General features: G+C 32.7%; 1 protein-coding gene across 1 annotated transcript in view; it reads right to left on the bottom strand.

The window, feature by feature from the left end:
* LRP1B (LDL receptor related protein 1B) overlaps positions 1–25,944 on the bottom strand; it is a gene marked incomplete at its 3' end in the record, with an annotated part of 1,802,496 nt that overhangs the window by 191,710 nt on the left and 1,584,842 nt on the right. Inside the window, exons 61-66 of the mRNA XM_082657914.1 lie at positions 25,226–25,414; positions 24,246–24,394; positions 19,609–19,702; positions 15,867–15,983; positions 15,632–15,751; positions 14,093–14,212 (exon numbers count right to left, since the gene is read on the bottom strand). Coding sequence (XP_082514040.1) covers positions 14,093–14,212; positions 15,632–15,751; positions 15,867–15,983; positions 19,609–19,702; positions 24,246–24,394; positions 25,226–25,414 — 789 coding nt within the window. The remainder of the gene's footprint in view (positions 1–14,092; positions 14,213–15,631; positions 15,752–15,866; positions 15,984–19,608; positions 19,703–24,245; positions 24,395–25,225; positions 25,415–25,944) is intronic.

Here is a 25,944-nt window from a genome sequence, read left to right as displayed (position 1 = left end):
ACACATTTGCACCAGGGCTGAATTTGTCTCCTTTTGTGTAAAGAACCGCCACTCTCAGTATCTTCCTCACATAGAAAAATTTTCAGATTTTGAAATAACTCATCTCATCTGACCTTGCCTATGGACCAAAAACATATAAAATACAGATGTGCTTAACAACTCAAAGGTATTTCACATCATTGCTACTCAAGGAGACATTTCTGGTTGCTAAATATAGGGCAAGAAGACAGGTTATAGGGTGACCATCCTCAAAAATAATGTGAAAGAAGGAGAAAATGCTCAGTCACTGATGATGTAGCCTTACTTACAAGCTTTATAATTTAGCCTGAGTACAGAGTCATGATTGGCATATTCCTAGAAAAGTTATCAACCTAGGGAATATACAATGAGTACTGTAGTAAGCTCCTCATTTATACATTTCTTCTAAATATATCAAAAAATCCCTTCAAAAACTGCCTATCTATCTAAAACGCCAATAAAAATTATTATATAAGAACTTACAATATCTGCTGTCCAAGTATTTACACCTGATAAAAAAAAAAAAGTGCACTCCTTGTAGACCAAAATAGGCAGTATACTCTTAAAGTTCTATTAGAATAAAGTAACAGTATGGTAAGAATTCTGTCCCTGTTTAGAACTATATTCAGTGTCTCTGTGTTATTCCAAAATCATTACTTATGCCAACTTCTTCAGATATGTGGTAGTACTGACTAAGCATTAACATGGTGGTAGAGACCTGGAGAAATAAAATCTGATTACAAAAACAGATTATGACTTAGTGGCTGGGACATTAATTTAGAAATGTCAGAGGAGGGCAAACAAAGCACTGAAAGTTTATCAAAGAAGTTGTGCTTCATATTTTAAAAAAAAAAAGATTCTTGGTTAGAGTAAGAGGCACCAGATTTACCCTCTCCCTGAAACAACCAAAAAAATAAAAGATAAGATATATGAAACAGTGGTTATCAAGACATTAAACATCAGGCAATAAAGTACAATGATCTCTGAGAGAAAAGAAACAAATGAGGTAAGCCCTAACAATCCTGGGTCTTATTGTCTTGAGAGAATTTCCAGGTGCAAGATGAGAAAGGGAAACACAGGGAAAGTCCAGTGGACTCCATGAGTTGACAAGACTGAACTGAGAGTCCAAGATCATGCAAGTACTCAGGACAGCCATGGAGATGAAAATGCTTCACAGAATGTGAACCCTGGAGATTTACAGAGGATCCTCCTTGAGTATATAGCAGAAGATGACTCCGTATGCACATATAAGGAAACTACCAGATGATAGCAAAAGAACCATCTGCAAAGATTATAGGGAGAGTATCTGCAGCTCACATAGGACCTGGAATGGTGCCTGTTCCCACTAGTAAAACTGGACAATCTTATAATGTACAGGACACTGGGTAGAATATTCAGAATAGAATGGTGTCAGCTCACTAGAAAAGAGTTAGTCCTAGAAAACAAAAACACTGCTCTGATTTCACCTAACAAATCATATTTTAAGAAAGATGATAGACTCAAACAGACATATTCACAGTCACCTAAAATGTAAATAGTCTAAAAACTCCAATTAAAAGTCAGAGATTATCAACTTGGAAAAAAATTCCCAATTCTGTGCTAACTCTAGGAAATACACTTTAAATATAAAGTCACAAATACATTAGAAGTAAAAGAATAGAGAGATATACCATGCTAATAATAAATAAAAGAAACCAAGAGAGGCTATAATAATATCAAAGTAGATTTCATAGCAAAGAATTTTACTAGGGATAAGGAAGTTTATTTCCTAATTACAAATGGAAACATAACAATTCTAAAAGGCATTGGTAACAACATTTCCAAACATATGAAGCAAAAACTGGTAGAACTGCAAAGAAAAATTCACAGTAAGTCAGAAATTTCATTACTCATCTCACAGTAAATGACAGAATAAGTACACAAAAAATTAATAAGGATATAGAAGACCTAAACAGCACTATCAACCAACTTGATCTAAGGATATGTATAGAGCACCCAACAACAGCAAAATATACTTTCTTTTCAAAGGAACGTGAAATCTTTATCAAAATAGACTAAATCATGAACAATAAAAGATGTATCAATAAATTTCAAAGAATTCAAGTTAAGTAAAGAAGAAATTCAAACCATGAAAAGTATGTATTCTGGCCACCAATGGAATTAAATTATAAACAAAAATATCTAGAATATCCCCAGTTACTTGGACACTAAATAACACATTTCTAAATAACCCATAGGTTGAAGAAGAAATAAAAAGTGAAGTTAGAACGTACAAGTTAGAAATGAATAAAAATACAACATATAAAAATGTGTGGGATGCTGCTAAAGCAGTATTTAGGTGCACATTAAAAAATGAAACACCTATATTATAAGAGAAGAAAGGTTTCAAATCAGTGACCTCAGCTTACACAATAATGAACTAGAACAAGAAGAGCAAATTGAACCTAGAGTAAGGAGAAGAAGAGAATGAAAAGACAAGGCATAGACTACGAAAATATATTTGCAAAACATTTATCCAAAAACTAACTTGGATTCAGAATATATAAGAATTTGCAGAATTCAATAATATAAAAACAAACAATCCAATAAAAACATGAGAAAATTATCTGAATACATACTTCACCAAGGAAGATATACAGACAGCAAATATGCATGTGAAATGATGTTTAATATCATTAATCACTAATGAAATGCAAATTAAAGCCACAATGAGATACCATTACAAATCTATTAGAATGACTAAAATTTAAAAGTATCAAGTATTGGCAAGGATGTAGAGGAACCTGGAATTCTCCAATACTGCCAGTGGGAATGGTAAAATAGTACAACCACTTTGTAAAAGAGTTTGATACTTTCTTAAAACGTTTCTTAAAAAGTTAAGCATATGCTTATCATGTGAACTAGTCTACCTGTAGAGAAAAGAAAGCATGTATCCACACCAAGACTAATACAAGAATGTTCATAGCAACTTGATTTGCAATAGTCTAAAACTTGAATCAGGGGATTAAGAGGTACAAACTATTAGATAGATATAAAATAAGCTACAAGAATGTATTGTACAACATGGGGAATATAGCAAATATTTTATAATAAATATAAATAGAATATAACCTTTAAAATTGTGAATCACTATATTGCATACCTGTAATTTATATAATATTGTACATCAACTATACTTCAATTAAAAAAAAACTTGAACTGACCCAAATGATCATAAATGGGTAAACAGATAAAAAACATTATATTTATCCATACAATAGAATTCTTCACAGCAATATAAAGGAATGAACATTCAATACAACCATCAACATGGATAATCTCAAAATAATTAAGCTGAGTGAAATAAGCCAGACAAAGTTAATACATACTATATGACTCCAGTTTTATGTAAATGTACACTAATCTACAGGGGCTGAAAGCAGGTAATAGAGGCAAGGCAGGAAGTGGGGTGAGGGAGAGGTATTGCAAAGGGAAACAAATTTCTAGGGGTGATAAACATGTTCATTATCTTGATTGTGGTGAGGATTTAATCACCTGTTTAACAAACCTGTTAACCCTTATCAAATTGTCCATTTAAAATATATGCAGTTTACTGTATGCCAGTTATACTTCAATAAAGCTGTTAAACAAACAAACAGTACTCACAGGGACGTGTAGTGAATATACAGAATTGTGAATCTAAGATTTCCTGGATACCATATAATATGTACCTGAAGATTCATACTAGTCATATGCTCTTTAACATTTATTAATACACTAGGCATTATTCTCTTAAGTCACCAACTCTTTGTTATTAACTCTACATTTTATTTTTTCCTCTCTTCTGACAAAAAAAGCAAGATTTCACAGAACCATTTTATTGTCATAAAATTTCATAGTATTTATTTAAATCTTTTATTTGTTCCCTTCTGTCTCCATTACAGAATGTGTAATTGTTTTAGCCTGTGTCAATACTAAATATGTAGCAAAAAGTTCTGAAAAAAGGGACAAAAAATATTTTCTGTGGGTCTATTATGTACTTATACATCTACTAGGTACTCATATACCTTTATTTCTTTTAACCCTCTCATCAGTTTTCTAAGGACAAAAGTATTATATCTGTTTACAAATGAGGAAATAGTAGAGACCTGAAGAATCTATCCACTTAATGAATTTTGAAATCAAGAATGGAGCTCTGTTGCTAGTAACACCAGAGTTTTAGGCTCTTTTCAGAAAGCTGCCTGATTGTACTGCCATAGCACACTTTCTTCCTACAGAGAGGAGGCACATCTCATTGTACAAGTTTGACACAACGTGTCAGTGATTCTCTATATTGAAATTCCCTTACAATTTTAGCCAATTTGTACACTAATCAAGCCCCAACTACTGAACTGATCAGGAAGAAAAGCAGTTCTTCACAAATATGAAATAAAATACATATAAACTCAAAGAAAGAAAACTAGATTCCCAAAGTTCAGGTTTAGGGGAGAAAGGTATTATATTCGGCTGAACCAAATAAAATCTGTATTTTTAAAATTTCCTTCCTTCACTTGTTCCTCAAATGTTTATCTGTGCCAGATTCTGTACTAGGTACTGGATATATTAGGGATTAGAAAGATATATAGATCCAGCCCTCCTGGAATTTATAATTTGGCAAGGGAGACAGTAGGCTTCATTAGAACCTTTAAAAATGCAATAACATAGAAGCAGTATTAGAATACAATAGTGGGCATACAGCAATGGAGAACAGGAGATACTCAGCACATATATAACTAAAAATGCCGCATACTGTTCCACAGATCTTGCCTAAAGCATAGAACTTGGGAAGGTTTCAGGAGAGAGATATACAGCTGATGAATAGAAAGGAAAATAGAACACATGCAGAGAGATTAAAGAAAATGAAATTATTTTGGCCTGAAGAAGGATGTAAAAAAATTTGAGTCCTTAAACAAATGACTTTAACCCAAAGGATAATGTTTGGTTATTCAATATTTCCATTGGAAATATTTTAAAAGGAAAAAAAATAGGCTTAATTTATAGTGTGATTCTAGCATATTACCTAGACAAAGAGAATTATTTTTGTTGTTTGTTTGTTTGATTAAGAATGATAGATGTGGCCCTATTGAAGTAGGTGAAAACCAGAGGACCTCTAATGATCCTTTTCCTTTGAAGATTCTATGAACATCATAACAATATACGCACTCTAGATGAAACTGCGTGGACTTGACGCTTTCAGCTCCATCCTTTATTGTGGTTTAGAAATGCATTCCGTGTTAATGCAGCAGCATGGTTAGTGAACACTTTCCATCTGTCAGTAAGATGCTGAAAATTACTAAGTCACAGCATTGAGCCAAAAAAATGAAATTGGGTGGATGAATAATTTTGTACTATAAAGAAGCAGTAAATTCCAGCTGTGAAAACCAAGTAGCGCAAAGAAAGCTCTGGGATTTAAGATTGGTACTGCCATCCCATTACCCCACACCCGATAGTTTTTGAAAAAGAGTCATCTTAACTGTTCCAAACTAGAGATTTTAGCATGTTCATTTCTTGCATTTGTTTCAGTGCCAAAAAATACAGCATGTAGTGCCAAGACTTTTTTTCCAGAAAAGAATCTAGATAATTCATGCCCAGTGATTACCAAATTTCATAAAATAAGAAAAAAATGCTTTCTTATATTAAAGTTTTCAAAAAATTAGAACAAAGCACAGTGTCAATAACCTTCACTTCTGCATGGTGAAAGTTTCTGAAAGTATACTAAGAGTAATACTAGCATGAGCAAATATTCTCTTCTCAGTAGTCACTTGTATTTTAATCTACTCTAATAATAGTTTAGTCACCCAAAATTAATAACCATTGATAACAATAATTCTAGAATTCATTTTAACTATTAATAGATCCTCTGTATTACTTATGCTTCATTTAGATTGGTAGAGACTTTTGAATAAGAATATAATGAAGATACCATTTTTAAAAGCACTGTTGCAGTTCCTTAAATGACTTGCATTATGCATAGAGTTAGACTCTGAGGAATGTCACCATTTCCTGAAAATACTCTTTGTACGTACCTACAGCAATTTCATGTATTTATAAAAGCTTCAGGAAGGAGAAAATGCATGATTTAAAAAATAAATCTATATTCATGTTCATTCAGTTAATCAAGTGGAGGACAACATTTTCAAACGTGTGACCTGCATAACATGGATGGCAAGCTGTGGATCACGTACTAGATGGCTCTAACAGTGAATAAGCAGGGTGTTACATAGTATTGACTGGCTGCTGAGAAGGTTACCCCCTGTTCAGTTCTCTGTCATTTTTTCTAGTTGCTTCATTATGAAAAGTTTGGTCATGGGAAAATAGGGCTTTGCTCAACTCACTAATCTCCCTTTTAACAAAGAGAGAATTGGATTTTGTTAGGCTAGTGTCAAACTAGAATTGTGTCAAGCTAGAATTTAATGACATTGTTTTGCTTTCAAATTGACTATAGACAAGGCATCCCTTCATTGTCACTCCTACGCCCACTCACTATTAGTGACAATGTTATTTAAAAAAATTCTATTTAAGTATGCATTTTTTTCTGATGACATTTATCCATTCCTATTTGTCTAGGATTATTTGTATCTGCATCTTAATTCCTTGCCTTACTGCACATTTAAGCCAGGTCAAGGAAGCTCTACTGAGTAATGGTTAAGTGCATGGGGCTGAAGACATCTCCTGTGGAACCAAATTCTGCTTACTCATTTTTTACCTGGGTAATCCTACGAAAATTACTTACACTCTCTGAGCCTTATATCCTTACTTATAAAATAGGAATAATGATAGTTATACTCTCTCACATAACATCCTCTCTCATAGGATTGTTGTGAGGATTAAATGATATAATCCACACATAATCCACACATAAAGTTTAGCACAATGCCTAGCATGATGAGCTTTCAAAACTATCCTTATTATTAGACTTTGAATTCCCTGAGTATATATAATGGCTTACTTAACATTTTCAGTAGATGTTTATTAATTTTTAAAATAAATGAATGTTATAAAGATACAAAAATCAAGTTTAGTTCTACAAGTAAAATATTAAAAAGGAAACAAGTAATACAATGTGGGCCCAAAGTATGCTGTAGGATGAACTGATTGTATCCAGAGATTTTAAAAGTCCTGGTGCTTTCCTCTGCAAAGAACAGGGGTGCTGATATGAGAGCCCCTTGAAATTCAGCCTTGTGCGTAATTTTCAAATTCCCTATTGGTAATACCAATATCCATTGGTAATATCTCTTGGTAATACCAGGCTTTTAAATTACATGTTCCCAATAATAATTTTAAGAAATATTAACAAATCTGATCTGCAATTACCTCTATTTGAATATTATGAAAGGGACATGGTAAATCCAGACAGAAAAAAATTTTTTGTTTATATTTTAAGTGATTGATTCTCAATTTTCTTCCCTCTGACTCAGTAAAATGTTCTTTATTTAAAAAGAACTGGCTGAATTGTCAGGGTACTGAGTTCATAAAATGATTTATGATTACTAGAGGTAGTTTCCTATACCTCTCTGATTCCCTGATAGTTATGCAGTGAGATTTTTACTGCTCAATGCCTCTTTATACCAAGAATCTTGTGGTTTTAAACATTAAAAGCCCAAACTGAAGATCTGAGAATCCAAAAGATTCTCTTCTTGAAGCAGTAATTATCATGGGACTGGGGATACGCTCATTCCAAGAACTCTAAGTTCATCCAAAGAACTTCTAGGATAGGAATCCATAAAGTAACATAACACCTCACCATCTATGAATAGTTTCTAGAAACAGACAGAAATATCCATATGAGGAATCTAGCTTACTGATACACAGATATAATTGTTAAGAGACATAGCTGTATGATCTTTTATAGAAAAACATGATTAATTGGAATTAAGTACTATATTGAATTTTCTGAGTACACTTTGTTTTTAGGATTCAGAAGTTAATTACAAAGGAGACTAAAATATAAACAGATTCGATGTTTGATTTTTTAATGTAATATAAGAATATTCAAAATGTGGATCTATAGCCATATATGCTATTAAATAATATGACATTTTTGCCAGTACTGTTTACTTGGTGATAGAAAAAAATCAGATTAATACTTTAGAAATGTCTTCAACAAGTTGAAACAGGTAAGATGTTACTCTTTCAATAGCTTAATTAATTAAAGCTGTATGGCAGTTTATAAAAAGTTCCCAGCATTGTGATATGGATTTTTTTATTGAGTCAGCCACTCAATATTTAATACTCAGTATTTAACACTAACTGTCAATACACTCAATTCCTGAATGATTGATTTTAATGAACTAAAACAAAATACCATACATTTACTTTAACATTAATATTTGATATTAGTATTTACAGCAAAATGGTTACTATAATATTATTGCAGGTATATACATATTCTGTAACTTTTATTAGTTTAAGGTTAAATATAAATATATGAACTTACATTAGAAATCTTGAGTAAGATAATACAATTCACGTAACCCAAATACCATTAATCAAAAATATTATTTGAAAACATATTAGATTTACTTGAACTTTAATAAATAGGATCAGTTTATATTCTGCTTTTTTTCAAATATTAGTCAAAACCCAGTAACTGTATCAAAAGGGAAGTATCTATATACTGGAGGTTTGTCTCTTTCTTAGAACACAGAATTTTGAAGGGAAGTGTTGTACTCATGTGGATAATATGATCCATAGGAATGAGAGATCTCTGGTCACAGGGTAGATCCACTCTCTATTTTATCTCTCTAGCCCTTAAGTAATATTTTTCATGTCAATTCTGCTTTGGGTCAAAGGAAACTCATCATGAAGAATTTCTGTTCATATTCCTTTAAAAATACCTCTCAAGAATTTTGGATTTGAAAACTAAAAATATTAATTAGAAGGTTAAGATTTCAAATGGAAATAAAAATAAGTAATAATTTACTCTGGCATCCATAACCCAGCAAGAGGTAACAGAGTTCCTTGTTTCACACGAAACCCTATGTCACCTCTCTTTCCACTCCCATTATTTACCACATGAACTCCGAACAAGGAACCATATATGAACAGTGGCCTGATGACATAAAAAATCTAGCCCAGAGGCTTTGCAGCCCAGGCATTGAATCTAACACTGACTGGAGAATAAGTATGGTTATCAGAATCATCATCTATACCACATCTGTCCCCTACATACATATCACAAAGCTAATAAATGTTACAGTCACAACTCTACAATAGGTCATTTTTTACGCATTACTATATTTTGTCCTGAAATGTTAATGGCTGAAAATGGATAGTCTTTTTGTAAACAAAGTCTGATACCACTTGGATCCTCAAACTGATCTTAACATATAAGCACAAATCTAAGTTTTCTTAAAGGAATAAACAAAAGTACCTTCTACATAGAGGTGCATTATCAGGTGTTGCTGTTGAGAAGAGGCAATACAATCTTTCATTTTACCTACTTTCATTCATTAATATACAGTATAATCCTATATACATGGTGCTAAACAACATTAAATAACACCTGAAAATATAAATGACAGAATATCCACTAAGGAAATTGCCAGCCCAAAAGATATGTGAACAGAATCTTATAAACTGAAAGAAACACACATATTTTTGTTCTAAAAGTAGGTAAAAGGAGGCAAATTTTTCAAGTTCTACATTTCATACTTTTTTTTAATACAGCATCTAATACGTAGGCTTCCTATGTACTGCTATAAATCTGTTATTGTAGGGATTTAAATGTTTTAAGAGATATCTTAGACCAAATGTTAAAGTCTATTAAAAATGGTACAGGTATATAATTGTGTAACTTTCTGTGCAAGTCTTTGTGTTTGAAATATCTTATAATTTAATATGTATTACACTTGCTTTAACTTAAAAAATATTTTTTTTTCTTATATTCTCATAGCTTGAGTAACCCAATTCAAATTTCCTCATCAGACATTTAAGGGAGAATAAAAGCAAGCATTGACGGGTTCTGTCTTTTGGTTTGAGTGTGTTCAGTGTCATGCTTGAAATCCAGGCTGTGGAAAGTACAAAGCTACTGTAGGAAGCTCAAGTTCCTTTCACAAGCCCCAGCTAGTGTGATTATAACGACTGCATTAAGTAAAAATAATTAGCCAAGCAGCAGGTTGGTTATAAATCAAGACTGTTCAAAAGCAGCAAATGACTCTGAACCAGCGTGAAAGCAAGACTCTCTTTGATGACACAGAAATGATGTAGAAGAAAGCAGGAAATGAGACCACAGGGAGGAGCGATGTGGCAGCACAAACAGCCGACTCTAGAGAGCAGAGTGGTGAGTTCATAGCTGACCAGGAAAGCCCAGGCATAAAACTGATGAAAAGGATGTTTCATAGGGATCTAGGGCACTGAGAATCTAAACTATAAAACAGGGAGAGAGAACATAATAGAAAGACATATTCTGATATCACCTTATGAGAGTCAAATTGCAGAAAGTTTCAACTCTGTTACAAAGAATTATGAATCTAGTACAGGTCCGTCAAATCCCTAAATGCTCATTTCATTCCTAAAATAGAAAATGGCAGGCAGAAGGTGAAGAAAGTTTGAAACTGAGATTCTTAATGAAAAGCCCAGAGCTGCCACAGTTGGAGTAGTCTACTGATTGTGGTCAGGCATTCAAATGTGGCGCTGGCCCAATATTGTAATAAATAGTGTAACAGCCTTCTAAGAGTAGTTAACATCAATAGTCTAGTAGAAGTGTGTATATCTACGTTTTAAGAAGCTTTCTTTTATTTGGGCATAGAGTGAGGAAAGAATAAACAACCTCAGGCAAAAAGAAATAATTTTATAATAACTATTAACAACTCATAAAACAAAGTTAAAACTACAGCCTTCCTTGGTATCCACAGGGGATTGGTTCCAGGATCGCTACGGATACCAAAATCCATGGATGCTCAAGTCCCTTAGACAAAATAGCTTAGTACAGTGGGCCTTTCCAGATCTGCTGATGTGGAACCTGTGGATAAGACAGGCCCACTGTATCCTGCTACAACTGTGAAGGTAGCATAGATTTAAATCTATATTTATACAAAAATAGAATTAAAAGGTGCTTTAAAATATTTTTCAATTTAAATCCAAACATGCCAAATGTAGCTTTAATGGACTCAAATACAACCATCTCAAAATCTAGCCATAATAAGATGGGAAACTATGCAGTTAATTTAATTTTTAAATTCAAAGTCTCACCACGACTAGATTACTGGACAAAGACTCCTAAACTATATTTAATCTACATCTATTCAAAGTGATTTCAAAGCCTCCTTATGCTAACCTGGAAATGATTACCATACAATTTTTTACAAATATTGAGCATTAGCTGTTAAATTTGCAAGTACTTATAAGATCTCAAAAGTTACACTGGGCTGACTGCAATAAACATGTGATATTTTGGTAAATATAAAAATCAAATAATTTTTAAAATATTTGCACATTACTGGTTATTTAGTTCCCTATACTACATGTGTACTGTGTTTGTGTTAAGTTACTGTGCTCTGTTTTGTTAGGCTTTTCTATAGTGACTGTCTCTCTCTCTCCCTCTCCCTTGCATGTGTGCTTCTACATTGGTTTTATTTACACAATTAAAAGCAAAGCAAACCAAACTGTTTAATTTAGGTCAAGGTAAAACAAACTATAATCCTGGAACTTTAGAAGTGACAGAAAACAATTAGATATAAAACTATAGATAAATACAAATATTGGTGCTGAAAAATAAGATGTAAGGGCTAGGTGAACTCCAAGAATAAAAAAGAATCTCCTCCTAAACTGAGCACTGGGCTAAGAAAGTACAGAAGGCAACTGAAATAAAAATGGGTTGCAAATGGAGGTTTTGCAACAACGAATGGGCCAGTTTCTCAACAGCATTTAATGCAAGTCTATACTACAACCTGGTAGGCCACTTGACATGTGAAATAGTGAAACACATCCCTTCTTCTAGACAAGGCCCATTCTCACCCACAAAGAAACATGTAACTCAGATTCAAATAATAAGGCCTTGGCTTGATAGGGTTAATCTTTAAGGAGTGTTATGTTTCTTTCCCACTCAATAAAGCATCAAACGAGGAACCATCCCACAAGGGTGTTAAAAGAATTAGCAAAAATACATGGCATTTATATATGTATTGAAGACAGAAGAAAGGGGAAAGAGGTGGTCTTTTAGCTCCTTCAAAAATAAGGATTGACAAATGCCATGCTAAAATATATGTAGAAGAAGTTTTTTTAAGTTAAATTAGCACCTGTCCACGGTAACATTTTAGAGTGGGTTTAAGATACATTAAATGGTAACCCTTATTCATCCTTTCCCCCATTTTCTGTATGTATGTATATATTTGTATACTGGTCTGGAACTTAAAGCAATAATTGTGGCTAGGAGAATTCTATATAATTTTATAACAGAAAATATTTAAATATTTTCTTTTTATATAGAAAAAATGATGTGGATTCATGTTATGGTCATAGAGCAGAGGCTTTGGTGTCAAATAACCCTGGATTCAAGTTCCAGTTATGCCACTTGTTAGCTGTAGGATTTGGGGTAAATTACTCCTTGGATCTCATTTTCCTCAACCATAAAATAGGGATAATAAGGAGATTAAATGAAATAATCGCTATAAAGCCTTTAACGCATTTCTTGGGCCATACGGTAAACACCACATAAATATTAGGCATTATTCTTATTATGATGATTAATAATTATCAGTTTGAACGGTGTAACATACCAAAACAGTTAAATCACATCAAAGTGATGAGGAAGAAGAGTAAAATGGAGAAAAAAAACACTTCATCCAAGAAATTTTTCAGATAGCTAATATAAGTCATTATTCCATGTTGCTTTGGTAAACAAAAATACAAAAGACAAGAGAGCAAAACAGCCAGTAATATAAACTCGTCTGCAAAAGTCCTTGATAAGTGTTATGGACAAACTGGTGATGGATGTGGTTTGATGCTTTGTGAATTGATTATGAAGGTCAATTCCACAAAGTGAGAAATGGTGGTTTTATGATACTATAAAGTGATAAGCCATACTGATTGCATGTCCTGAAGACACAGTTATATAGAGACAGTATTAGAAAAAAACCTCTTAATGATGTATTGTTGCCTGTGATTATACATATAGCTCATGAATACTGTTCAATATAATGGAATTTCAAAGAACTTAAATGATTTTCATCATTTTGATTTCTCCCAGAAGAGTTAATTAACAGTAGGGTGGAATCTAGCAAATGCATTTAAGACAATTTTTTCTAAGAAGGCTGAAGGTTCTGTCCTTAGTTTGGACAAACTCTGTCTTTTCTAATCAATTACTAGATTAACTGCTTTTTTGCTTCCCTAACAATGCCAAGTTTGGTGCAGTCACCTAAAAAATAGCCTCAATTAATGTTTTATAAATGTTGAAAAAAATGAGTTACACATGACAACTATTACTTTATTTCTGTTCCACTGTTGACACATTCAGGATAGAATCAAATACATTAAACAAAAATGAATACATATGTTCTCCATTTCTGCAATGTTAAGTAATAATAACTGTAAATAAAATAATTGATCTTAAGTGAAAATATTAATGTTTCAGAAACATGCTAACAAATGATTGCTGTCATCTACTAAAACAGAACAGATGCCTTTGTTATCTTTTTTCTTTTTCCCCACCATGTTTAAGAATGAACAATAATCATTGGATAAATGAACAATCATATTTAAGGAGAAAAATGAAGCCTAGAACAATATGAAAATGTTTTATTGTTTCTACTCATTAAATGCTAATAGCATGTGCATACGCTAACATAAGAAGACAGTTTTATCTTACCTTTCAGATCTGTCTTTTTAGAAACAGTTTTGACTTATGCTAAAGCAATTCTTAACCCTTTTGCCTTACCCCTCCATGCTTTTTCTAAAATAGCTAACCTGAGGTTATTGACTCTGGGAGCACAGAGGAAAAACATTCGCACGTTAGGCCCTAGTTGTATCAGAATTGTGTTCAAATTCATTTCACTATGGCCATCTCAGATGATGATACAAATGCAAGAGGTAGGATCCACCATCACAAAACACTCACCGCAGTTGGCCTCATCTGATGCGTCTGCACAGTCTGGATCCTCGTCGCAAACCCACAGCTTGGAAATGCAATGTTTGGTAGTTTTACACTGGAAATAGTCTGGAGAGCAGCTGTTTTCGGCTTAAGAGGAAAGCGTCTATTATTAAAATGTAGCTTTGGACAAAAATAGACATTCTAATTAAAAACCAAATAAAATTTTAAGTTAATCAATTGAAAATGTATAATCTTTTAATTAATAAGACCCTGAAGGTGATAAGTTTTAACTTTTAATTATCTATAGTGTATTCCTATTACCCGTTCCAGTATAAATAAATAAAACATATTTCTGCAAATGATGCATTTGATAAAAATCAGAGTTTTCAAAACCACCCCACCTTGATTAGATATCTTGAAACTAATTAAAAAATAAAGGATTCAGGGTCTTTCAAAATAATTTTTTTCAGATAAATAAATATAAGAATTTACACATAGGCATTTTTGTAAATAGAAAAAGACTAAAATCAGAAGATATTAGTGAATGGGAAAAAGAAAGGCACAGAATTTATCAAAACCTCTAGTTGTGTTGAGATTTTGACGGAAGAGGTGAACATCTGACTCAAACTATAAACTGCTTCACAAATCTTAGTCAGTTTAATGGATCAGCTTCTAGAATCTCTAACCATAAAGAACTGGTACTGACTTTATTCTGAATGTACCATCTTAATCAAATTGCTGGATGACTGCACATTATTTACTAATAAAAGTTTTAGAGGAATAAAATAAAACTTCAGTAAGACAGAAATGTTGACAGCAGTTCTGCTGAAAGCTTGAACTTGACAGGTGCTCTATGGTTCAGATCCTGTGTGTGTATGTACATGTACGTGTGTATGTGCCTGCCTGCCTATGTGCATGTATGTATATGATGTAAATTGTTCTGCCTCCCATTTTATGTATATTGATTTTTCATGGGAGATTGAAATAAAACGTGAACAGAATTAAAATTATTTTACAATTGTCTTTTGAAGTAGCTTGTTAAGATACATTAGAAGGAGTATTACTTACAGTTTTTAACAAGTGATTTTGTTAGGTTATTTTGTCCAGATTTTTGTTTCTTACCATACACTCAATATGTTATTATTAAGGAAAAAAATCTCTAATTAAAATGGAGTTCAAGTAACTAATTAAATCAACAGAAGAAAATTACCTGCAGCTACTTAATATGGTAAAAAAAAAAATCTATATATTTTTTAAAAATGCACCATAATCACCTGTAATTTGGTTTTGCTGCTTCTCTTAAGGATAATGTGGATGAATGCATGTTTTTTCATGTTTGTAATAATCTCCAGGTAGCTTTTAAGTAAAGATCATCCACGTTTTAATTTTCTATATATGTTTATACAGAGTTTCTTAACCATCCCAATAGACATCTAGTTGGAATTATTTGCCCATCATTGCAATTATATTTTCCACACTGTATAAATTTATGGTGAACAATAATAATCTTTAGACCAATTTCAGTTGGGAGTCAGAGGTCAGAGTGAACAGTTGGAGGTGACTTACGACAGTCCCTTTCATCTTCCTCATCTCCACAGTCATCCTGCCCATTGCATCTGAGGTTTACTGGGATGCATTTCTGGTTCTTGGTACACTTGAACTGACCTGAGAGGCAGACATGTGTGTCTAAAAGAGAGAACAAAAAATGTGGGCTAAAGCCTGTGTCTGAATTTAAATCAGTGCAGACATAATCAGTTAAGAATTAGATTCGTGTTCCTTAGTTAAGAATGTAATCACCTACCACAGTTGAGTTCATCAGAATTGTCCCCACAGTCATTCTCTCCATCACAGATGAAAGCGGGCAGAGCACAGAGCCCAGTTCCACACTGAAATCGGCCTGGCTGACATTTAAATTCCGCTAGAGGAGGAAACATACAGGTATCGTGGAATGACAATCTTAGCTCATGACTTCTTAAACAGAGCTTTTCTGACATTCAACATATTTATTATATTATTATATTAAACATATCCTAGAGCACAATGTGAATGTCTCACATCCAGAGAGCTATTAGTTTCAGATGGACAGTTAAGCTTTGAGCAGCTCAGATGGCCTCCAGATTAGATTTTATAAACTAACAGTAAGAAGAAAGATATTAACAACATATAAATATAAATATATATATTTAAAACATTTAAATTTCTTCTCATTTCAAAGACATGGTATTGAGTGGCAGAGCACAGTTCATTGTAATTTTTTTAAAAAGTTATTCCAATATCACTTAAAAAATTATTTATTTGATCACTTTGCTGCCTGTAATGTGTTAAGAGAGAAATATCTGCCCTCAATACATATTCCCCAGCATTCCTTAAAGCAAATACTTTCTATAACTATCACATTTTAAATCAGAATTATTGATATTTATTCCTATAATCTTATTAATATCTAAGGACAATGTCATAACTAGTAAAGATTTTTATATACCATACGTATGTTATTATAATAAATATCTCCTACATGGTAAAGCAGTTTTTGCTATATTCTTTGAGTTTATTTAAGCAATAATAACAATAAAGTAGGATCTATTGTCTATCTACTTTGTATCATGCACTGGGCTAGGTTCTTTCACATATAGTTACTAATTGAATCTCATTATAAACTTCTCACCTTGGGATCACCATGACCATTTTATAAATGAGGAAAGTAAGTCTCATGGATTCTAATAATTCACCCAAGAATATACAAGTTTCAAATGCCGGAGTTGAAGTTTAAATCCACATCTGACTCTGAAGTCTTCTCACAACTTGCAATAAACACTTATCTTTTCACTGATGATCCTAATGTGTGTTACTAATCACTGATTTTGAGATTAATAGTATGCTGTTTATTAGTTCAAATCGGTCAATCAAACATTAATAAATTATATTTTGAACTTCCTTTGGAAGATAAATTACGCTTTTATAATTAAAATATTAATTAAAATTTTCTTAACATGGAAAAAAACCTCAATATATGCATGGCTTCCATAGAAGTGAGTTCTAAAATGTTGAACATCATTTACCTTCAATATACAACATTTATTAATTAATCACACTAAATGTTTAAACTGGGCGATCCTTAATTTTCTCATGATCTAAACATGCATTTCCTCTATTTCCTGTTGCTTCATATACGAGTTCCTTTAATATTTCTTTGCGCATAATTGCTGTTGTATTTTTCAACACTTTATGAACTTATGGTGTATGGATAGTAATTTTTAGACCAATTTCAGTTCAGAGTCAGAAGTAAGACAGGACAGAACATTTTGAGGGGACTTATGACAGTCCCTTTCATCTTCCTCATCCCCACAGTCACCTTGTCCATTACAAGTGAGGTTGTCCAAAACTTTTCCGTAAGAAGGGCTGTAAATATTAAAGGAGTTCCAATGTCTGTTAAATAACTAGGAAGCCTATGTGACCTTTAAATGTGTCTCTAGAATGATTCTTGATGCATTAGGGTATTATAGGAAATATAATTACAAACTTATGATGCCAGAGAATTCTTGATGCATCACTCAACTATATTTGCATAAATAACATTATTGCAGTATGAAGGTATATGAACCTGGTATCAAGCTTTTCTGCTTTTTCAGGTGAAATTACAGGTATTGTCAGTGGCTCTTAATACCTGCAAATTTTGATGATGCAGCTACTCAAAAATGAAGTCTAAACACTTGACAGACACACGTACATCATTTTCCACCTCACCATGACTCTCAAAATAGTGTCATGCCTACAGATGTTCAAGCTGTTAACCCGTCAACTCCAAGAAATAGATCATTTACTAAAATATCACAGAGATAATCTCACCAATAAAAACACTTAGTATTGGTATTTAACCAGGATAAGGATCATACAGAGACTCTTAGATACCAGATGCCTCTTTGGTTCCCTTCAAAAGTCATTAAAGTTATATTTGTTCACCAAATATTCTGAAAGTGGGTAAATGTAAAAAGTGTGTTATACTAAAGCTGTAGTTAATTTTTCATATGAGTTTGGATACAGCATGAAATTCCAGTCAAGATTAAAATTAGAGTTCAGGAACTGTAAATATTTTAGAAGGGAGAGCACTGGGTGCTACTGACTTCGTCTGCAGGTCATTATGGGGATAATTCCTCAAAAAACACTATAGTAAATCTGGGCAGGAAAGGTCATCTTAATATGAGAACTAAAGTAACACATTCATTCTTATTTCTATAAATTACAAAAATAAGTTGTATTTACTATATCACAGAACAGTTTATTGTGAGAAAATTAATAAACTTTATTGTGTAAATCTCCATTGGCCACCATAATTTCTTATTCCTTGATATTTTTTTAAATCAGTAACTTAAGAATAATTCAGGCATAATAGTATACCTATGTCATACAGATACTACTCTTCATATACTTTCCATCACAGTGAAAACAAAAACTTTATTAAAAAAAATCAAAGGGTAATGGACCTTTCAGAAACAAAAATAATATTAGAAAAGCAATGACTTTTAAAACTTTTTCCTTCTCACTGAATATATTATTTACTGATTTTAAACATATAAATGAGATATGTGAAAAAACTTCAAATGTTTGATATACTTGGTAGTGACCAGAGAGGTGGAATACAGTTCATCCAACTAATTATCTAGAGGTCCTAAGTTTGAAACAGCTTTGTAATTATGTGGTGGAAAGTTCTGTAGCAGAAAGTAGCTGGCTTTCACTAAGACAGTATACTTCTTTCTTTAGTGCAAGCCTAAGGATCTTGAACTCAACTGTCAAGACCAAATCAAGGCAACCATCTACTGGGATGTTGAGGAATTATCATGATTGACTACAAGCATCTTCAAGTTGACAGGACAGTATTAGAGTGACCCATGGAGTGAACTATAAAAGGCTAACAAGGAAAAGTCTGCTGATTGTCCATTACAACCTAGGTTACCAAAGATAGCTTAAAAAAATAGCACCTAACCATGCCAACGACAGTCAAATGTCAAGACATAAGTGGTAGTCACTTTAAGGCAACTACTAAGAGCATACTAAATTGACTAACAGCCAACTAATGACTTACATTGGAAAAATCTGACTTTTAAGGAATTTTCAGTATCTTAATACTGACAGAAAAGTTGAAGGACTGTATCCCTTAAAGTCAAGATTTCAGTCATTGAGTGGCATTCTGAAAACTTGCCCATTTTTGCTTCTGATTTAATGATATCTTAAGTCAAAATCATGCTGATTTTTACTCTCCTGATTGCTACATGCAGAGTTTAGTTATTCTACAAGTAAAAAAAAATTGAGAAAGAGATGACGAATACAAAGTGCTGATGGTGTCATTGTGGATGTAATAGTGATCAGAGACATACACAAGACATTGCAACAATTTTTGCTGTATTTTAAACTACTGACATAAAACCTTTCTGTTTCAATTTTTGAAAGCTATCAGAAGGCAATACTTAAGATCTAGCTTCAATTTTCCGGGTCTGGGACGTAAGGAGCTCTAAATTCTAAATTCCTGCATCTGCCAGTGTACTCACGACAGTCATCTGGTTCGTCAGATCCATCACCACAGTCATCCACGGTGTCACATTTCCACCAGAATGGAATACATTTATCAGTTTTGCAACGAAACTTTGAAATAAAGGGGAAAAAAAAAAAGATTAAAGAACGCTACTCATATGTAACGGATATTTAAAAACTCACTAGGGCAGAGCAGCCTAGCCTACTCTCTTGCTGCAAATGTGAACTGTGGTGGTCTTAGAGCATTCCACAATGGAGAATAAGTGCACAACAAGCAGCAAAATGACCATCAGGAAAGCACACTGTTCAGGAAAACCTGGTGAAATTTCCTGAGCAAAGACAAACTCATGAATTTACTTATTGTCTACAGCTGCTTTCTCACCACAACAGTTTAGTACTGCTACACAGACCATGTGGTTCACAAAGCCTAAAATAGTTATTACCTGTCTCGCTACAGAAAACTTTTGCTGAACACTGAGTAGGGCTAAAAATCATCAGAGATACCAGGAAGAGGTATTGAGTTGAATTCATTTAGTTAATTTGAATTAATTTAACTAATTTAATTAATTTGAATTATTGTTCCTGCTAACTTCACTGGCCAACCATACACAGTGACCGAGAAAGTTCAGCCAATCTTAGATCTCAGACCACAACTTATCCTTTTCTCAGTAACATCCAGTTCCAAACGTACCCTCATAAGATAGAAGAATCTAAAGAAAATCACACTTTCCATACAGAGAGCACATGCATCTGAAATAGTTGCCGTGAATAAAAACAAGCGATAGTTAAATTTAGTAGATTTCTTCTAGTACTTCAATTTTTTTTCTTCTTCTGAAATTGAAAATATTAGGTATTTTCTAAAATGTATTCATTTTCTTTTTGAAGTGTTTTTGCTGTAATTCTCATGTGAGTGACTAAAAGCAAGATGACATTTATCTTAGCATGTTGCATGCCAGGCAGATTTGTAACATAGAAATATATAACCTAGGTTCAATTTGCTCTAATGAAAATGGATTAGCAAGCTAAAAATTTGTTCATTTAAAATACTGCTACTGTCTTCAAGTAAGACAGACTGTGATGCTAGCCTTTACTGAACCTATCTGGATATCATGGAGCTGATTCAGGGTAGATTTATATATATATATATATATATATATATATATATATATATATATATATATATATATATATATTTATATATTTATATTTTAAATAAGAGAGTAAGTTTTTTGCCAGTGGCACTGTAAGAGGGAATAGAGCACTGTGAATCCAAGGGAAGATCTCCCTGTTCAACTGATTTTCCCATATTTACTTAGCCTGTGGTCATGTTTGTTATGGCTTTCATAAATTACCAAAAGAAAAATATTACTTTGATAGATAGTGATTGTCTGGGGATATAAGGCTTACTCTGAAAGCAATTGCCGTGAACATTAAACATTTCCAGTCATTACAGTATATCAAAGTATATAAGTAAGATGATTTCAAGTCTCCTGAGTATATTCAAAGTCTTTCCAATCAAGATTTGAAAAATATCTAAATTTTTAATATTAAAAATATTTTAAAATTTACATATATTTACACATGTTTAATTTTACTAAATATTTCTGATTTAAATAAACACCCACTGTTGGAATGATAGATGATGACACAATGATTTTGCTCACCATTTCATTTTTAATAAGGACATAAAAGTGTTTTGAGTTAAGGGAAGGCCAGGGTAAAATATATTTATTATTACTCTTTATGCTAATCCATATTTTATTCATTACTCTCAGAGGAAGATTTCTTCTATTTTGTGTCTGGGCTTTTTTTTCATACTTAAATACAGTAACTTTGAAAAGATAAATGCTAAACATAAATACAAAACATTCTTCATGGTAAATGCTCTCCAAGACTAATAGCTTCATAAAATAAATTGCAGACTGCAATCATCACCCACAAGAAGAAGCTATAAAGAAACTCTTAAATGCATGTCTACTAAGTGGGTACATGGATAAAATGCAAATCCTACATATAGTGAAGTTTACTCAAAACAGGAAGAGTCTCCACTTAAAAATAAGTAAATTCATTTTAAATTTACTTTTATAGTTTTCTAATTAAAATGATTTAAATGTAATATTTGAAATGATTTGTGCCACAAGAATTGGACCTAACCTTGATTTTTACCAGATTTTCATATGTTCATTTCCAATCCTAATAGAATTCTTATCGGTGTGATTTGCCTATTTTGTTAAAAATCAATAATATTGGGGGGTGTATAGTTGGCTGCAGTAACTAGATGATAAACCCCAAATCCCTTAGTAAGATAAATTTAAAATGCAATATTTTTTATCAGAATGCTTAATGATATGATTCTGAAGTACATAAATTATTCACTTCATTTTAATATCTACCTCACTAAAAATTGTGCTATGAACTGACTTTTCTCCAAGAAGTATACAGTAGATCTTTTTTCCCTCCCATTGTATCAGAAAAGAATCGGAGATAAAATGACTGCATAAACCACAGGACTTACAGGGACAACCACTACTTGATTGTGTTAGCTGAGATGTTACTCTTCGTTAACTTTTTTCTTAAAAATGAGACAAATGAAGTGATAACTGTTTTTTTCAGGAAGTATTGAAAACAAAGATATCTGATCCATAACATTCTGTTGTTACTGTACTGTCTTGCTATTGCTTATTTTTTTTAATTCATGCAAAACACTATTGGGGGTATATGAAAAATTATAAATATTTTAGTCATGTTATCACTGGTACCAAATTGAGAGGTAATTTAGTTATATGAATAATACTTTTCTAGGTTGATTTAAGTTTTCATTTAATTGACTGATCAGACTTTTTGCCTTTGAATACATACAATCCTAGGTTTTTCTTATTTAATAATTTGAAACATCTTATTCCTTTTAGACTACAGTGAGGCTGATGTTTTACTATCTATGTCCTGCTGTTTGAGATTTCATCTGTGTGTCAGACATCCTTTGGCTTTACTTTATTTCCAGTCAGCTAATGAGGCTCACTACACTGTAAGGGGCTTAGGCAGGTGTCATTTCCACTAAGTTACCTATAGCCTCAGTGTTGGGCCTCAGCAGAGTGACCCTGGTCTGCTCCAAATCAAGAGAACAGAGGTTATTTCAGAATAAACCAGAGGTTAAATTGAAAATCTGTCTAAACTAAACAAAATTAACAGAAATTATAATTAAAAAATTTTTAAAGATGTGACTTCTCCCTTAAATTTTACCTCTAGTTTGCTTATTTTACCTCCCATAGTGACAAATTGCTAGTTCTCTAAAAATAATGAATTTTGTTCACATAAATACTTAGGAGAGTATAATTAAAACAACACAGTTGTAAAGAAAAAAGAGACTGTGACCTGTGCTTTCAACTAGACATCAGAACCTCCTGATGGCAGCTCACACTAATTGCACACATACTCAAGTATATTCTACTTGCACTAGAGGGCTAGGGTAATAACAACAACACTTACTATGACCCAGGAACTTTTCCCATGTAATCTTCATAATGGTGGCCTGGAAATATTATCAATCCCATTTAAAAGCTGAGAAAACTGAGGCATCAAGTAGTTAAGTAACAAAGCCAAGGTAATTCAGCTTATTTAAAGCAGTCAGAGTATGGTCAAAGTGAGTCTGGCTTCAGAGTCTATGCCCTTAACCACTACACATACTGCTTCCTGGAAGAGGTTGGATCTTTTTCGTTTATATGGTTCTTTATTGTATGAGCCTCATAGTCATAACTTAAGAGGCAAGTTGAGCTAGAATTAGCTTCTCTTTTTGAAAATAAGCACACCCTAAGAGAAATTCAGTCTCTTCCTATGATGTCACTGCTAGAATTGTAAAACCAGCAAATTCAAAACACAGAATTCTAAGAATAAATTTAGTCATGTTAAAAAAACAAATCACATTTCCTTTACAATTTTATCTTAAACAAGATAGTTACTCAAATATAAAAAATTAAATTTTATAATGCCATATGACTTTTGTCCAAATTTTGAAAGTAATAAAGTCCATGCAACTACCATTAAGTAGAAAAATTAACTTCTGAAATAGCTTCACTGAAAATAACTACATTTTGAAGAAAAAGAGATTTCAGAAGGAAATTATTTAGATCATATAAATTTTCAATAAAAATATCTAGAAAATTACTTTTTACAAACATATTTTCCATATCACTTACTCTGAAGAATGACAGAGAGGTAGAGATGGTGATACAGAGCAGATTATCTAGGAATATTTTTTTCTTTGTTTAAACTGCATATATCTTAGTCTTAACCCTATGCCTCAATCACCCTGGTATCTTGGAATAGGTCAAATTTCCCGATGATTCTGCTATGCCTGCTTACGATTTGCACCATTATTCTGTGTGGATCGGTGTAAGAATGGTTTCCATTTTTGTTTTTGTCTTCCTTTTAACCTCTATGTGTACTTCCTAAATTCCCATTTTAACAATATGTATCAAATTGCTTTTCCCTTACTCTGTGACCCTCTCTATAATGTATGGAATGTTTATCTAATGCTATGCCAAACAAAAAACATGATGTTTCAAAAACGGTTTACGTGAATAAACAAAACACAGGCAAAATCTTTATAACAACTTGCTCATACATGCCATGAAATGATTTCTAGACCTCCACTCACCTGACTGGCTGTGCAGTTGGATAAGCAAGTCCTGTTATCAGCTGCAAGATAGAAGTTGGTGGGACATGCACAGGTGTGAGTCTTTCCAGGGGCTAAAAGGCACAGATGACTACAACCTCCATTATTTGTCATACAGAGATGTTTGGAGACTACAGATGAGAAAGAAACAACAACAGAATGGGATAATCAAGGCCAATAATATAATATGGGATGAGAGATAGGACATTTAAGCTTCATAACTTGTATTTGAATACAACGTTGTAATCAAGAACTCATCAAGATTATAAATATAATTTTATTTTGTTAAAAACTCTACTCATCATCCTATGACATTTATTTTATCATTAAATAATTTTAAGAATGTATCTCCACAATAGAAAGTATTTTAGTAGGAAAAAAGTGTCCATCAGAAAAACAAACAGAGACTAAAAGTATTTTGGATGAGTATATACACAGGTTTAAAAATATAAATGTAAAATAAAATAATGAAATGATGGTCTACATGTAATAGTATAGTGGGTAGCAAAATAATCAAAACTTTATTCCATATGGCCTGATAGAATTCCCACTAGACGTATGCTTAAGCAAACTTGATACAGTTCTCATTTTTAGAGCCTCAGAGTTACATAAATATAGTTCCTTTCACCTAGCAGTCCAGAAACTAGGATCCTATAACTATTTTGTAAATAAATGATTTCAAGAATGCAGTCTTCACTTCTCCAACTACATGTATTAATGTCATTTCAGGTTAATATGATTTCAACAAATCCATAATTCTTGTACTATTATTGAGCTTCTAACCATATCCCTTAACAGCAGTATTTGATATCAACTGAATTTATTCTATACAATTATGCTAAGCAGTCAAATCTGATAATCTTTCTCAAAAATAAATTTACACTTAACCTTAAAGGAAACAAAAATGGAATGTTACTAAAAGATGTTGATGCACTTATGGAAATCATGGAAAGAATAATTACCATCAGGTTGTCTATAAGAATGATACACCTGGATATCTGTGATGGCATGCCATGAGTTAATCAGTGAGAGTCTGTCTGCTCCCGAGGTTTTATGGGCACGGCTGAGTGACTTGGTTTTCCCATCAGTCCAGTAGATGTAGTCTTCAAACAATGTTAGTGCAATCACCCCTGGAATATCTTGATTAGGGACTGTAATAGGAGATGGTAAGATTAATGTTCAGTCTTGGAAGACTGCCAGTTAAAATATTCAATACTACATGGGCTGACAGATACAACTGCTACAGAACTTCGTGTGAATAACTGCTGTGACAACCTGTCAGGCCGGCAAGGTTCTTTATTACCGGTTAAGAGAATGCAGGATCTGGCGCAGGAGGTTGCTTTGCTCAGATTTAGATTGTTTCAATCACTGGGAAGAAAATGAATTCAATCCTGCTTACAAGTAATGGCTGCTTCACCAGAAACAAATAACATCCAACATTTAAAACTTATATATATATGTATATCTCCATCAGTTGTTTCTAACTTATATCCTCCTTAAATCCACAGGTCATTGTACTGCTTTCTCCCACTTTTAAATGGATTAAATTATATATCCAGGATGAAATGTCTATCTACCTGGAGATAGAGTGACTATGACTACTATTAACCATTTTAGTCACTGAGATCTTATGAGTATTTTTGCTTGCAAAATAAGCTGGGATACGGATGGAGAAATATAT

Source organism: Grampus griseus (assembly GCF_964374135.1).
Source record: "Grampus griseus genome assembly, chromosome: 7".
Classification (NCBI taxonomy): domain Eukaryota; kingdom Metazoa; phylum Chordata; class Mammalia; order Artiodactyla; family Delphinidae; genus Grampus; species Grampus griseus.
This window is presented reverse-complemented; position numbering and strand designations above follow the sequence as displayed.